Genomic DNA, 17,016 nt, shown 5'->3' with positions numbered 1-17,016 from the left:
ACAAACTAGTACTGCCTATTAAGTAATAAAATCTATTTAAAGTCAGACACAGGTATGCTCAAAAGGAAAAAAAAAAAAAAAAAAAGCTGCTCTATTCACATCTCAAACACAAACTCTGACTGTGAGCATATACTTTGTAACATTCACCATGGATTCCTGTAAGCCAAGTACATCTTATAGGATTTAATTTAAAAACTCCTTTTTCCACCTACTATGGAAAAAGAGAGCAAAACATCCAACTCCTCTATCAAAAGCTACCCAAGAAAATTCATGAGTAAAGAAGAGCAATACCAAGGAAATAACTCAGGCCAATTCTTCAAAACAAATGGCATGAGCTTTGATGCCTTCGTGCTACTAAATACATCACCTTTATACAGCACTTAAAAAGCATTTCTGATGCAAGTATTCTGGAGCATCTCACCTATACCAAAACAAAATTATTAGTATACTTTAAACTCAGAATGGTATTAATTTGGTATTAATTAATTCAGCTTTCTTGTTGAAATGATATGGGGTCTCAAGTTCTAATCCTGACACGGACACTAACTAGCTTCGTAGCTCATTTGAAAATCCTCATTGTACAGTGAGAAAACTCACTTAGCTCGAGCAAATGAACTGCCCAGGATGATGTAGCTGGAATCTTGAGACCTGCATTCTCTTCACAACACAAAAGGTATGGCACTGACTTAGCCATTCTCTGGGCTTTTCAAGTTCTCCTTATCTCCACTTGACAGGGACCCTCATAATCAGCAGCCAATAGGAATTAAAACTTACGATAATTTAAGCCAGACATTAAAGAAATTATATAAAATGTTATTTTGCACAAAAATGAACATGACAAACACCTTTGACAAGTGAAATTCAAACCACATAAAACTCAGGACTCACTGAAAATTATTTCAGGCTATTGTAATAATTGCTGACAAAAGAAATTTAAGAATTATACATAGATTTTAGGATATGGACAAATCTTTTCAATAGATCAGAAAATGTATCTTAAAACAGGAACTTTAAAACATTAGGACAACCCATTCACTTTTATGTTTTTATTTCTACTTCAATTCCAACTTACTAACTATACATATACTATCCCTGATTGACAGCTGAAATGAGAACTAAGAGGTGTTTCTAAGAGATGACAAATGGCAGCTTTCTTCAAGTATCCAGTTTTCTGAAAGAGAAGTCTCCAGTGACCTGCCCACTAAGAACCACAGAAATTGGGGGTGGGGGGGGAAGGTGGAAAACAAACAACTTATCCACAGATAAAATTATTGTAGGGACAGTGAATGCTATAAATCTGTTGGTAAAGCTACGTACCCCAATATAAATTATCACCAAAGAAAGAAGCTCTCCTGGAGATGAAAAGACCTTCTAAGAATTCGCCACCAACAAACAATAACCAAACCCAATAGCTTTACTAATTTAATTCGACTCAAAATAACATTTACTGATCCCTCCTATGTGCAAAGCACTGGGGCTTTAAGTACAAAAGCAGTAACAGTCCTTGCCCTTATGGAGTTTCCACTGACCAATGAAAGCAGCTGCTGCCTCCTCCTTTCAGAAGGTGCCCCTTCTCCAGAAGCAGACTCCCTTCTCTAATTACCAGGGCCCCTTGTACCTCTCAGTGATTTCCATTTTACAGAGATTGAAACTTTAGTACTGAAATAACCAACTTCCCCCTTCCAGAATATAACAGCTCCAGGAAATCTGTGCCTTAGTCTTCCACATATCCAGTCCTAGCAGCTTTTTGTATAAAGCACATACCCAATACATATTGAACGAATAAACTGATACAATAAGCCTGTCACTGGTGATTCATCCTAATTAATTGAGATACCAGTTTACAGTACAGAACATCACACTGAAATATTGAGTCACTGCAAACATAAATGGCAATGGCCCCTGCAAATTAGCACTGACCTAACACTGACCTTCTGATCTGAATAATACTTAATTAAAGTAGTATATTAATCCTAGAGAGAAAGGTATGTTTCTATAAGCCTTCCAAACCATTCTGCTATATGGATCTCTTAAGAGTCAAAACTCATCAAAAAGTCATCAACCAGCACTACTTTTACAAGTTTTTGAATACCACATTACAAATGAATTATTCCGTTATTGTTCTGTAAGAAATGACCAGAAGGATGATTTCGGAAAGGCCTGGAGAGACTTATATGAACTGATGCTGAGTGAAATGAGAAGGACCAGAAAATCATTATATATAGCAACAGCAATACTATATGATGATCAATTCTGATGGACATGGCCCTCTTCAACAATGAGATGAACCAAGTCAGTTCCAATAGAGCAGGAATGAACTGAACCAGCTACACCCAGCAAAAGAACTCTGGGAGATGACTATGAACCACTCGTAGAATTCCCAATCCCTCTATTTTTATCCGCCCGCATTTTTTATTTCCTTCACAGGCTAATGGTACACTGTTTCAAAGTCTGATTCTTTTTGTACAGCAAAATAACTGTTTGGAGATGTATACATATATTGTATTTAACTTATACCTTAACATATTTAACATATATTGGTCAACTTGCCATCTGGGGGAAGGGGTGGGGGGAAGGAGGGGAAAAATGGGAACAAAAGGTTTTGCAATTGTCAATGCCGAAAAATTACCTATGCACATATCTTGTAAATAAAAAGTTATAATGAAAAAAATGAATCATTTCACTGTTTTTTCATTTTTAAAAATCCTTCTCAGTTTCATATCTGTAGTTAATTATTTGTACTAGGAACTCACAATCCAGTCAGGTCTGTGTGAGGATGAGGAGGGGAAGAAAACCTTCACTGGAAAGGAAAAACTTTTCCTTTACCATTATACATTCAAGAATTAGAAAATCTAACACTTACCTTTTGGAATAAAATGTTAAAGAGTTGATAGATTTTCCCACAAAAACACCTGATTCTTAAGAGGAACATTTGGTATTCAAATATGCACATGCACACATGCAGATGCATGCAACACAAATACACATACAATTTACTAAGTGCTTTATATAATTGATCTCATGTTCACAATCCCTGGGCCTCCGTTTTCTCACGTCTAAAAGGAAGAGGTACCTCCAACACCAAGCACAAGGACTTGTACATTAGTTGTTATTTTTAATATTACATAAATAAGGAGGACAAGACTTGTACATGCATATCAAAAATACAAGTCAAGAATATGAGACATGCAAAAGAAAGGCTTGGATGACGCACTATGAGAAATCTGCAGAGAGATTACTTTTAGAAGGGAGAGAGCTAATCTAAGCTGAGCCTTGAAGGGAGGGAGGGGATTTCAAGAGGCAGAGTTAGAGTAGGAGGAGAGAAGTAAAGTGTTTATTTCAGAAATCTGAGACTTCTTAAGCAAGAGGTATGAAGACCGGAGAAGGCAAGACAGGAATTGGGGGTGAGAGGCTGTGGGTGGTGAAGGGGGAAAATGATAAGTAGTCCCATTTGCAATGAAGAGTACTTGAAAGGGAGGAGTGTGAGAAAAGGCCAAAAAGGCAGGCTGGAACCAAAGAGCAGACATCCTGGGATACCAAGACATGGCATTCATACTTGATATCACAGACAATGGGAAGCTAATGACAATTTCTGAGCTAAGCAATAATGTGGTTAATACTGGACATTAGAAAGATCACCCAGGTAGTAACCTGAAGAACAAATTTATTTGAGAAAAAAAAACAAACAAAAAAAACTAACAGTCCCAAAAAAGGAGAGAAGGGAACAGCAGAGGAGAGACAATGGTAACATAAGATATTTTAGAGTTAGAATCTAAAGGACTTGGAAAGAAATTTAATGTGGGGAATTAAGGCCATATAAAAAGAATCAAAGACAACTAAAGTTTGGGGCCTGAGTGATGTAGGAGATGGCCACATCTGAACATAAATAAAGATATTAGGAAAGGGGATATGGCATAAAAACTTAGACATCTTAATATATTTTAATGAAACCAATGGACGTCAGATGAGTTTATACAAGATATGATTATAATTCAAGTAATATATTACCCAGTAAGTTATTCAAATAAATATCAAAGCATTAAATAAATGCAAGAAAGGTAAGAAAGTCAGTGACTTCAACCCTTTCATTGAAAGGAAAAGACATGTTTTATTCTTTAGGCTTTAATATAGATTTTAATTTTACCAACAGCTTTTGTCTTTCATGCAGAGAGAAGATAATTTTATATTTAAATCATTTAATTACTGTACAAAAACTTCTTTTTGTGTGTCTGGCCATACTAACTCCCAAGAAACTCCATTATCCAGCTCATCCTCACCGATTTTAAATTATCCTTCATTTGGAAGATCAGTTTTGTAATACTATTTGACTAATACTTAGATGTACCTATTCTTTGCTTAATGAAAAGACTAATTTTAATTGAAAAACTTTGATGAGACAGCAAAAGTAACATTATCTGAAACTTTTGCCAGTTGGAAAACTGTAAAGCAACCAACTTAGTAACCAAACCAAACCAACTGCAACATGAGAGGACTTTGAAAAAAGCCTGAAGAAAATATAAGGCAAGTTCTCTCTAACTTGAGAAAAACATTCTGCATTCTTTATACAAATATGTTAAGCATTAACAGATTTTTTTTCTATTTAATTTTTTTTATTATAGCTTTTTATATACAAAACATATGCATGGGTAATTTTTCAACATTGACCCTTGCAAAAACTTCTGTTTCAACTTTTCCCCTCCTTCCCTCTCCTAGATGGCAGGTAGTCCCATACATGTTTAAATATGTTAAAGTATATGATTAAAATAATTTTTTAAAAAATTGTTTTTAGTTAAAAAAGCAAAAGAGATTAAAGATGATCTACAATCATTTGAATTCAGCAAATGATAAAGCCCCCAGATATGTGAGTCACTGTGCTTAAGAACATAATGATGGAGTGATATAATGCCTACCACATAAGGACTTTTATCATCTATGAAAGGGGGAAGGGGAGATATGCAGCAATAAGAATTCAATGATGACTAAAGTGATTTCTAGACTAAGCACCATAAGAAAATATGAGAAAGACAAGTCATATTAGTCAGGTAAATCTAAAGAGAGAGAGACATGGAAGTACTTAAGGATTTGAGGCATACTGAGAGTCCCAGAGAGGGAGAACCTTAGAATGGAGACAGGAGGCTTCAAGACAGGACCTGGGAAGAAGAGTCAGTTGAGCGTGGTTGCAATATATCCCCAGTGCTTCTTTGTACAGTGACTGAACACAATCAGCACTTTCTAAATACTTTTTCAATCTGTCCATTCATGTAGCATATTTGAAGGAAAGTACTAAGAAAATAAGGCTGGGAATATAGATGGAAGTTGGACTATAGAAGGCAATAAATGCCAAGTTAAGAAATTTGTATTTTATGCTCTAGACAATGGGGAGCTAGGACACTTTTTGGTTAGGGAGGGAGTTAGAAGATTAATTTGGCAGCTGTGTGAAAGGAAGACAAACTAGAAGTAGAGACAACAGGTCAGGGACTATTACAAGAGGCCAAGGGAGGGCTTGAACTATGGTAATGGCAGGGTGAAGGCAAAAGTTAGGGAACAACACCAAAGATAGCATGAAGGTAAAAATGGAAATGACTTGATAACTGAATGGACTGCATGGTTGTGTGAAAGAAGAGTCCAGACATTTTAAGCTTGGATGAGCCTGGGACAATGTCAACAGCAAAAACAATGAAGTTAGAAAGTAAGCTAGTTTGGGTTGGGGCAACTAAATTTGAGGTGCCAATATGGAGGGGGAAAAGAAGAGCAGGCACTGTGCTAAGTACTTTAAAGCTCTCACCTCATTTGGTCATCACAACAACCCTAGAAGGCAGGTTTTTAAACTCCATTTTATAGCTGAAGAAACTGAGGCAAACACACCAGAAGTGATCTGCCCATTGTCACACAGGTATAAGTAAATGCCTGGGGCCAAATATGAACCTCAGGCTTCTGACTCCAGGCCCACTGTGCCACCTAGCTTCCAGGTCTAGCAGGGAACAAGGAATTCAGGACTAAGGCATAGATTAAGTCAGAATCATGTACATAGACTGGAGAATCATCATATGCAAAGAGAGGATAATTAAAGCTACAGGGGTAGATAAGGTTACCAAAGGGAAGAGGTGGTTCTATAAAAAGCCCTTAAGATTTAAATAGAAAGAGGCCCTTAGAGAGCATCTAAGTTCATCTCCTCCTCTCTCCCCCCCCTTTTAAAGATGAGAAAACTGAGGCCCACAGAGCAGGCAATCCAATGCCTTCCTGTCTTATAAAGCACTGGGCAAAACTTCAAATACTTTATCCATCTCAGTAATTATTTAGTGTTTTGCTGGCTGATCAGCAGGGCCAGAATGTGCATTCAGGTCATGACTACAGAGCCAAAACTCTTCCTATCACCCCACAGTCTTGATCAGGAATAAATCTCAATATTACTCATCTATGAGAAAATCAGATTCTAGTTACATCACTAAGAGTGTATCTCTACATATACCTATATTAAAATGAAGATTTTATGTGAGGGCATTCAGTCCACTTCTCTATTTCACTCCTAAGTTGTGAGTGAATGAACAATAAGGATTTCAGTGTTTAATACAGATCTGAACTACAAAGACAGTATACTCCCATGGGATTGTCCTCTGCAGTCTGGGGCAATCTGATTTTTGTGTTCCTCATAACACTTCCTAGGTCCAGCACCCTATACATTTTTATTTAATGCAGGAATGAGAAATCTTTGGCTTTCAAAAGTTGTCCAAGAACAGAAAAGTTTGCCAGATTACTTTCTTCAAACTAGTTCAAATGCCTTCTCCTAAGGACCAATATTTAAGTAATATTTTAAAATATCAAAATCAAATGTCCTTGAATTATAAAGTCTTTCAATTATTAAAGCTAGAAAGCACCATGGGAGTCCTCTAATCTAAGAAGAAATGAAGTCCTAAAAGAGGGTATTTATTCTACTTGCTCATGGTCAAAAAGCAACTAATTAAGTAAGTCAATTCTGACCCCAGATCCTCTAATCGATATCCTTTTATTTAAAACAAAAAAGTTACACTAACTCAGGAATCAGCTGACACTAAATTGGGTTCAAATACTGACTCAGACACTTAACTATGGTACCTTGAACAAGAGACTTCACCTCTCAGCCTCAGTTTCCTCATCTGTTCAACAGAGAAAATAATTGTACCAGTCTCTCGATGGTGTTGTGAAGACCAAATGAGAGACCATACCTACAGTGCTTTGCAAATCTTAAAGCACTATATAAATGCTAGCTACTGTTATTATGAAAAATTGTAATACTGAGAAAAGTTAGTTTTATTCATTTATACAAGAATATATTTTGAAAATTAGCCTATCTTCAAAAGTTATTTGAGATGAATGGTATCAAGATACTCTACCAATTACACCAACCAATCATAAGAGACTTTCTTCTAAAATTAGCTATTGGCATAGTTTTTGATCTACTGGAACTCAGCTAAGGAGATACATATTTGGTGGCAGTCCAGAGAAACCAGGAGAGAGAATACTATAAATGGGAGTACATGAGATACATATTTTATGTTCTTATTTTTGGAACTATGATTCTGATATAAATCTATAACTATTCTATAGAGGAATATGGTATCAAATGCAAAAACATGAAGGAAATGAAGCAATAAGGAAATCCAACTTTAGAATTCCAGACTTTTCATATGATAAAAGTATAAAAGGCATTGTAAATTGAGGCACTGTGAATGCAACTTATTTTTATTTTTATTATTAGCTTGACTGTTTGAATTTTATTATACTTACCATGTTTCTTTTTACCATGGTACCACAATAAAAATCTGTACAAACCATGTAATAGGGCATTGCACCAAACATCTAAGTCCTATCTATAAGACACTACCCCCAAAATAGTAACTTTGCTTTCTGAAATTACTGTTCACAAATGATTGCTTATGACAACCCTTTAATGGCTTGCATCCGATCACAGATCAATCTGAAGAGTTCCCAAAATGTCTTAATTTACAGAATTCAACAAACCTTGATAAAACATTCACTACTAGGTTCCATGAGAAACAGAATGGAAAGTTAGGACTGAATTTCAGTGCCTGCTTAGACAATGTGCTAACGATGTACTGACTGACAAAGAAAGAACTTAATTTTACTCAAAGGTCCATTAATTGACTTCTGCAATTAATGTACAGCATTTTTTGTTATTCTTCTAACTACCTACCTACATGAAAAGAATGGTAACAAGAAGCAACAGGATCTAGTAGGATTTATCATAGTTACTTGGCTATCTTTCTTTTCTCTTGAAAAATCCTATATCCTTTTTCTTTGGATTATGGCAACAGCCATTTCGTTAAGGAATATTCCTTTCTCAGGCATAACCTCCCCAACTCAGGTCCAATAGGCCCCTATATATACCAGGATTATTCCCTATTTTTATTTCCAAAAGAGAATGAGTCCAATGCCAGGCAGATAGTATACAGTATCTTTTTGTTGTTGTTGTTTTTGGGGGGGCTATTCTATTCTATTCTATTATATATTCTATATAATATTCTATTGCAGAATCATTGAATTTCAGAGCTAAAAAGCATCTTTGAGATTATGTTTGAGATTATGTTTGCTCTCTTTAAATCACAATTTTTCAAAAAAGAATTTATTTTATATTTGGCATACTTATACACTTCTTATCATAACATGATAAAACTACTTTGGCTGAAAAGCCCAGATGCCTCAGCAATTCAGCCCATTAGACTTTGGCTAAATATTTCAATATACCTACTTAATCCTCTACACTTGGTTATCCAGTCTAGACATCAGGGTTTCCAATAACAATTCATCGTTTGCTCCTTTTGCATAATTGATACTGAAGCCGTCACAATTAAGGTTATGTGGACACTACTGAGCTCTTTTAGTTATTTTCATCTTTGGGAGAATCTTTCTGAACCGAATTGTTAAATACTTAATCCCAGACTAAATTTAACTCCATAAAATTTTTCTAACAATGTCATTAACATTTTTAATTTGTAAAGCAAGAGAAATCATCAAGATTTTCCAAAGAAAGGGGCTTAAATTTCCAAAAAAGAAAAAAACCAAAAAACACAAAACTCTCTCTTTTGGTCCCCAAAGATCTCATTCATGCTCAAGAGATCTCTCATAAAAACAACATCCAAAACCACTTAACATTTACTTCTTTCAATAATGCCACATGTTACACAAACTAGGACTTACCCATAAGAGCTTACAATCAACAATGACTGTGTAGATAAGGTACAAAATATAAGACAAAGATGAAGACAGCCACAAAAATCTGGTCACCTGAGAAGTCGGGCAGAGTATATCTGCCCCTAAGCATGCTGTCTTGTCTTTCTACAGGTATTCCAAAGCCTTCTCCTACAATGTGTTTGATGATATGAATTAAGTGCAGGAAGTAAGGCAGAATAAAGAATTAGGAAACAAATTTGATTCAGTGGCATCTATATCTTAGAGAGCGATCTGTATTGCAGAAAATGCCTACCTCTCAAGGAAGAGATAACATCATTTCTACAAAAAATTCAGATAAATTTCATTTTATATAACAGATGTGCTATGGAAGTTGAATATTTAAGATTTATAATCTGACAGAGAAACCTGCCTTCTTTAATTAAGCTTTTATGCCAGTACTCACATTTTCTAGCTAATTGTCAATTAAAGAACATTTATTTAAAGGGTCAACTAACATCAAGCAGTATAAGTGCTAAAGATCCCATAACAAAAGTAAAACAGTCCCTGTCCTCAAATTTGCATTCTAATAGGGGAAATGTATATAAATGTGTCTATATAGTTAGATATATATATATAAGGTATATGTAAAGATTTGCAAGTTAATACAAAACGTTTACATATTATTTGATATCTATATGTGTATATGTATGTTATGCATGCATATGCATGTCCGTGCATAAGCACAGAGGTTCTGTGAAAGTCACTAATGGATGAGAAGAAGGTCTTGCTTGAGCTGAGTTGCAGGAAACCAGGCTAGGGGTAGAGGAGGTGAAAAGGGGAGCCTACAAGCAGAAGATGATGCCTTAACAGTAATAGCCAATAAGCGTGCTTGCTAACAGGCCAGAAGTAGGAAAGGGCCATGTTGTGAAAGGGGCTTAAAATGCCAAACAGATGAGTCTGAGACATAAGGTATCCCCCAAATTCCAAAAGTCTTAGAGAAATTTCACACTACAATAACTTCAGAAGTAAAAATGCTACAAACTTATGAAGAAAACTTGAAAGATTTTAAAAATTTAAATTTTTTCCCCTAAAATTCAATATAGCTGCCATTTTCAACTTTTTTGGTAAAACTTTTAGAAGCTGCTATTCAGGCTATCCCTAGGATTATTCAAAGAATGAGGTCTTGATGGATATACTACTGCTTGGACCCAAAAGCACAAGATAAAAAACTAATAGAGAGAAAACAGACTACCCAAGGTGGCCAGAGCAACCCTCTTCAAAGTGGCAGCCTGAAATTGTTGCACACATGACACAGGGATAGAGTGCATAATCTTGTTAAAATTTAAATTATTTATTCAAAATTCACAAAACTGAAGTATATTAAAAAAAATAATTAAAACTTCCATTCTAGCTCTTATACCAGTAGCTAATTCTCATTTATGTACCAGTCATCTTTTGTCACTCAGTATCCTTGTCTGTACTCCCCTCCATGTCACAGGGGATACAGATCCTCACCTCAGCTTTTCAGAGTCTCTACTTTCCTGCAAAGCTTGGCTCAGGTGCCTCCTTCTCTCTGAAGTCTTTCCTGATCCCCTATTATCAGGGCTGCCTTCCTCAGGAAATTTCTGCATTGATTTATTTGTGTAAATATTTTATTTTCTAGCCTCAGGAGAAGGTAGGTTTCTTGAGGATAGGGACTGTTTCATATGAATCTTTATATCTTAATGCCCAGTACAGTACCTTGCATATAGTAGTTAACTGATAAATGCCTGATGGGTTGTTTAACTATTTGATAGCCTACATGTTACTTTCCCATTCAAGATAAAGTCATTATAAAGCTAGACAAAGAAAGGTTGAAAACCTGAGCAATCTCACTACAACTTTTCTCATCTTCAGATAAACTCTTTGAGAGTACCATGGACCAACATAGTCAAAATTTATTTGGAAATTCAACACCATCTTCTGGAAAATACATTTAGTATAAAACTCTGGCTGTTTGGATTTGCTTGGGCTTTATTTTTATTTTTATTTTGCTAAGTTCAACAGTTGGTATTAAAAATAGCATTTCATTTTCTAAAGTTCTTTTCTTTACCATAAGTTAATATTCTCTACTACCACTATTGTGGTCTAATAAACAACTTAGAGATTTGTATTTCTCTCTTTTGTGTTTAAGAAAAAAAGAAATTTTAAAGAAAGAACCTGCACTTTACAATGTTATTTTTCTAGAAAAATAAAATCAGAATCCTGTTCTAAATGAATACCTTGATTTCAACAAGTAGAATACAAAACTTTTAGACTTAATTACAATCAATCAATAGCATGTTCAGCAGAATCCAAATACAGCAACACCAACACCAACAAATAGCTCAAGAGATTAAGTGAGCCCCTTTCCTCAGCAGTAAATAGGTGATTAGAGAGGTCTGATTCAGACTTCTACCATAATCTTATCTACTTATAAAGATAATGAAAAGTATATCAAAACAAGTTCAATATTGAAATTTAGGATTTCTTCTTTTCTAACAATTTCCTCTTATAACCAACTATTAAAGCAACATACTTAACAAGATCTTCTACCAGCATAAGAGCACATATTAAATGCCCCAGGACTTACTGATCTGGAGTGTTTTTAATTTGTCAGATGCTTGAAGAGGCTGTATGGTGTAGGAAGAGAGCTAGACTGGAGTCAGAAAGATATGGGTCCAAGATCTGACTCTGACTTATATTAGCTATGTCACCACAAGCAAGTTCATCTCTGGCTTCCAGGTGACTTTTAAAGATTTTAAATTGCAGATGAGCAGCTGATCTGCTTCAGTAAAAACAGCTTCCAGGTGTTCCCTGAATGAAATCAAAGATCTGGACTCTCCAATAAATGTATGCCAGTAGGACAATCCTAGGGACTGAACTTAGTGAAGGAACAGAATAAAACCTACCAACCTTATCTTTCATTGACTTTAAAAACCAAAAGTCAGCAGGGACATGTGAGAGAAATAACTTCTTGAAATCAGATTGCAAAACCTCACCTAGATCTATCAGTAAACAACCACTCCTTGAAAACACCCTGAAGTTAAAATATTTCAACATCTGGGCCTTCTAAACACTTGAGGTAAGGATCTGCAACAAAAGAGAAATAAATATCCAACAAATAACTCAAAGAACAGACCTTCCAAAGCTTTACACCCCAAGTGCTAGGTTGCACAGCCCACCTAAAGAACTTGCCCTCCATGTCACCCCCTCTACTGAGGCGAAGCAATATCCCATACCAGAAGGGTTCAAGTTCTACTGAACAAAGTAAAAATCTCACCCGTGTCATTTTAAAAAAGTCTAAAGATGGGCGATTCCACCGCACGTCTTCCTCTCGCCTGCGCTTTAGCCGGCTTTTCTTTTCGTTCAGTACACAAGGCTGTGAGCGGCATCTCAACAAGCCCTGGCGCCGGCTAAGCTCTGGTGTGGACGTGGGAGTGCTATTAGCTGAAGGCAAGAGGTTCCCTGCCTCGGGAATGTGCTCCTGGGAGAGAGAGAGGCGACGCCTGGGGTTAAAATCACAAGGTCCAGCAGAATTCCAGCGGATGCTAGAACTGGTACTGCCCTCGCTACTGTCCACAAAGCCGCTGCTGGCTGAAGAGGGCCTGGGCACCGGAGACGTGTGGAAGCCAGTGACAGGGAACACGTTCTGGAGTGACAGGACGCTCTGGGGCAGGCTGATGCTGGTGCTTCTCTGCAGGGTGGCGCTGCCGCCGCTGTTACAGCGCTGCAAGGTGGCACTGCCGCCACTGTTGCATCGTCTTTTGGAGACGGGAGTCCAGACCTTGGAACTGCCAGGTTTCCATGGCGACCGGCAGCGAGCCAGCTCATCCGGCTCTGACAGGGATCGACAGTGTCGCTTAGGAGGTGGGGCCAGAGGCTGCCCAGAGTTTTCATTCAGGTTGAGTTCACTGATCCATCCTGACACCATCGATGGGCTGGGGGATTCTTTCTGCCATTGGAGACACATGTTTGCTGAACTAAATGGACATGATGGGAAAGGGAAAGCTGAAACCTTGGTCACTTCGGTTCGGATTGGGCATCCTCCATTCAACACTTTCCAAGGATTTTCTTCTACTGAAGGAAACAGGGAAGGACAGAGATCAGCAAGGAAGAGGGACAAGGGGAAAAGCCAATTATCAGGAAACAAGTGCAAAGATGCCACTGCAAAATGAATTCAACAATAGACCAGTACAAGGCCAGGCCTTTGGGTAATAAAACTAAAAGTTAAAAAATTAACATCAACCCAGCTGTTCCTGCCCACTACCAAGAAAGCTACTATGTATGTTTACATAGACATAAACGGGATCAAATAAAATATTTCAGACATTTAGCCCACTTACACTTAACTCTAATCTTTCAGATGGTGACAAGCTTCTTAGTTGCAGTAATGGTAAAGACAGCATTTTTATTCCTAAAAATACTAACACATACAATATTCCAAAATAAGCTATTTCCTGTCTATTTAGGTCCATCTTCTAGGACTTGATTAATTTGTTTTTTAAGACCTCCATGAAATGAAATCAATCTTATTTTCAGTTGTCTGCAACAGAGACCTATTAGTTTTTATTGTTTAACAAGTCTACTTCAAATACAAATAATTTTTATTTAAGAGTTGTATGAGATAAGCTAAATATCATAAACAGTCACAGATCATAGATTTAGAGCTCCACAGAACCTCTGAAGTCATCATTTACTTATTTTACAGTGGTGGAGACTGGGGCCTAGAAAGTTAAATAGCCTGCCCAACATCACACAGGCAGTAATTCTCAAGAGCTGAGATTAAGCCTCATACATTCTGTCTCCAATTCCAAGGCTTCTTCCCTACAACTAACTATGTGGGACTTTATCCAGATGCTCAAGGTGATTGACCACTATAGGACAAACAAAAGAAGAACTTCATTAAAAGTCCTAGGTAGGTCTGCTTTCATTAGGTCTATCATCATTATAAAGATATGAAGGACAATTTGCATTTTTTTCCTCATTACACTAACACTTATATAAACTAAGATATCTAAAACATATTCCTTTGTTAGTTCAATTTTACTAAGATTTTTCTGTGTTATTCTGTTTTTATTACTCTGCTTAAAGTCAAATATTCTTTTTATTAGCCTGAAAAAGTATTTATACTAACACGTTCTATCATAGTAGGTAACAATTTTTTTTCTCACTCTTAAAGAAAGCTAAAACTTGAATACAGATGACTGAATCTCCCTTCTGAAAGTGTTTTGCCATAAATTATAAACAAAGTAAAAATAATTCTCTCTTTTTTAGTAGTTTTTAGTTGTTTAAACAAAGCTTTTACTTATTAGCTCTAGTATTTCTCATAACTACCAGACAAAGTTAAGAACTTCAAAAGTATCATCTAGTTTGGAGGCAAGAGCATTAAAGCTAGTGGCCAAACCTCAGACTCCTGTTTCAAATTGCTTTCTCCAACTACATTCAGCATAATCTACAACTGTTCTTAAGCGTGGTATAATGATGGGTAAAAATAAGTGATAAAAAGAGAAAGAAAACCCCTCTTGTGTTTAACAATTTTTAAAGCTTGGGTGCAAAACTGACAACTTAAAACCAAGGAGATACATCTCATCCTCTAAATTAAACAAAATTCAATTACTTAGACACTGAGAAATTCTCAGATTATCTAAGAATTATAACATAAGCAAAACATTGACTTCATTCTCTGTGTAAAAGGTGACGCAAACAGGCTCCTTCTCCTGGAGCTACACATGATACCATGTGCCTGACATCAAGGTTCAAAACTAATCAAGTATTTCAATTCTATCCAGCTAATATTCATACCAACAGTTTCAACAGTAGGATTTCTGTTCTTTTGGTTTAAAAATAAATAAAAAACATATCTCTTTCTCTCAAATATTTCCTTCATTCTTAGTTCCTTTTAAATCAGATTTTAGAAAGTAAAGAATCTGTTAAAAAGGTACTCTCTTGCCACATGGGACTAGAACATGGTCATGGCACCCAAAGAAGCAAGTAGTCATGCATGTCATTTTCCTAACAGCTACCACAAGAGAAAGTCTCAAAAGGGGATGGGCACATGAAGAGGGCATTTAGACATACCGAATGATATTGAACAAAAACATCTTACGAGAGCTTTTACTATGCAAAGCAGATCACAAGCAGCAAACTAATAAGCAGTGATTCACGGCATTGTCCCAAAGCCAGCTCAAACCAGCAGGCTGTACAGCAGCAGGTCCCAGCCCCCATTTCACCTGATTTGCAACAGAAAGGCTGCGGAGCGCCCCAATTACCTCAGTGTCTCTGCAGCCAGGGCTTTTAGAAGAACTTACCATTGATTTCGAAAGGAAACAAGCTGCCACTTTTGTTCAGCTCCTCAGATGAGTACTGAAATTAATCAGAGAAAGAGGTTTCAACACCGCACAACTCTACATGGTGTGAAAGAAAACGCACACAAACTCTGTGTCAGAGAGTGGGCAAATGTCTGAGAGCGCCATTCTGCTTCTTACCAAACTCAGACTCACTCCTGGCCGTTTATTTGGGTACCTGGTCTCTTTTAGCAAAGCTAAAAACAAGCATCTGGACTCTGATGGCAGAGGAGTCGGCCTGCTGCTGGCTTCTCTGAAATCTGCTCCCCTCCTTCCCTGATATCAGGGCCACTCTTGGGTTCTCTGGCCTGCACGCATGGGCGTGGCAGATGGACAGCTGAGACAGCTTTGCCCCTTACCTCCAAAGGCATCAGAAAGGGGAAACCTTCTGGGGGATGGGGCCTGAGGGTAGGGGACAAGGTGGGCATAGTTTCACATTAAGACTTCAGAAGGAACTCGAAGCTCCAAAGGAACAACATAAGGTTAGTCTGGGGGAAGGGAGTGGTTCAAATCTGAAATTACACCTGGGTAGAACTCCAGGTAAGGAAATTCTCTCCCGTGACATGCATTTGCAAGTGCTCTGTCTGAGGGAACGGAGAGGACCTGGGGCACGCAGCCAGGATGGGGTTAAAGGCAGCAGTAGCAGAGAGAAAAGAATTCTCTATTTGTAATACAAACCTGGCAGTTCAAGCCCAGGCTCTGCCAGGCTGACCTGAGCATCTCGGGGTACCTCACCCCACTTGTCTGGCCTGCTTCCTCCTCAATAAAATTAAGGGTATGGATCTGCTGAGATCCTGCGGTCCTTCCAGCTCTCAATCTTTACCTCACTGCCTCACAAATCTGACTCTGGAATTAACTGAGATTTAGGAATAAAATCTCAATTTTGAAAAATTTTGACACTTCAAATTTGTCAAAAATTAATGGATTTTTATAAACTTAATTTTAACTTGTTTTTAAAAAAAAAATTAAAATGTTTAAGTTATATAAACTCATTGACCAAGTATAATTGTTGCCTTAGAGATATCCCAAATGGCATATCTCAGATTGAAAATTCATAATGAATTCTAATCCCAAGACTTTCACAACCTTGTAAATTAATTGGCAGGATTATAAAAAAATCTATGAAACCTACATAAATATATCATACTGGAAACTGCTACTTCCTTCTCCTTAAAGAGGTTTTTCCCTTTATCTAACAAGTGCCTCATTTTTCAAGAAGCTTCCTAAAGACCTCAGATATGCTGTTTTCAAATGCACCTCAATGCCAAATTATATTATCTTTATGTGTAAATTTATTTCATCTCCCCTAACTAAACTGTAGCCTTCTTAATTAAGGAAAGAGAAACACAATTTATTTTTTTTCTTAGGCACATCACAGATACCCTTAATGTTGTTCAGCATATAGCAGTCATTATAATCATAAAGTTTGTATATATATAAAAATTTCAAGTAACTTTACATTGAGTTAGCCAATTTCAATTCA

The 17,016-nt window shown here is 36.8% G+C and overlaps 1 protein-coding gene across 3 annotated transcripts in view; it reads right to left on the bottom strand.

Moving 5' to 3' along the window:
- FAM53A (family with sequence similarity 53 member A) overlaps positions 1-17,016 on the bottom strand; it is a 105,450-nt gene that overhangs the window by 49,947 nt on the left and 38,487 nt on the right. For 2 of the 3 annotated variants that reach the window (XM_074273564.1, XM_074273565.1), the window contains exons 3-4: positions 15,498-15,552; positions 12,470-13,266 (exon numbers count right to left, since the gene is read on the bottom strand). In XM_074273564.1, coding sequence (XP_074129665.1) covers positions 12,470-13,266; positions 15,498-15,552 — 852 coding nt within the window. The remainder of the gene's footprint in view (positions 1-12,469; positions 13,267-15,497; positions 15,553-17,016) is intronic. The other variant, XM_074273563.1, reaches the window with a different exon arrangement.

The sequence above is a fragment of the Sminthopsis crassicaudata genome, chromosome 6 (genome assembly GCF_048593235.1).
Source record: "Sminthopsis crassicaudata isolate SCR6 chromosome 6, ASM4859323v1, whole genome shotgun sequence".
NCBI classification, from domain to species: Eukaryota; Metazoa; Chordata; class Mammalia; order Dasyuromorphia; family Dasyuridae; genus Sminthopsis; species Sminthopsis crassicaudata.
The sequence above is the reverse complement of the archived record's forward strand: the minus strand, read 5'-3'. Positions and strand labels throughout refer to the sequence as shown.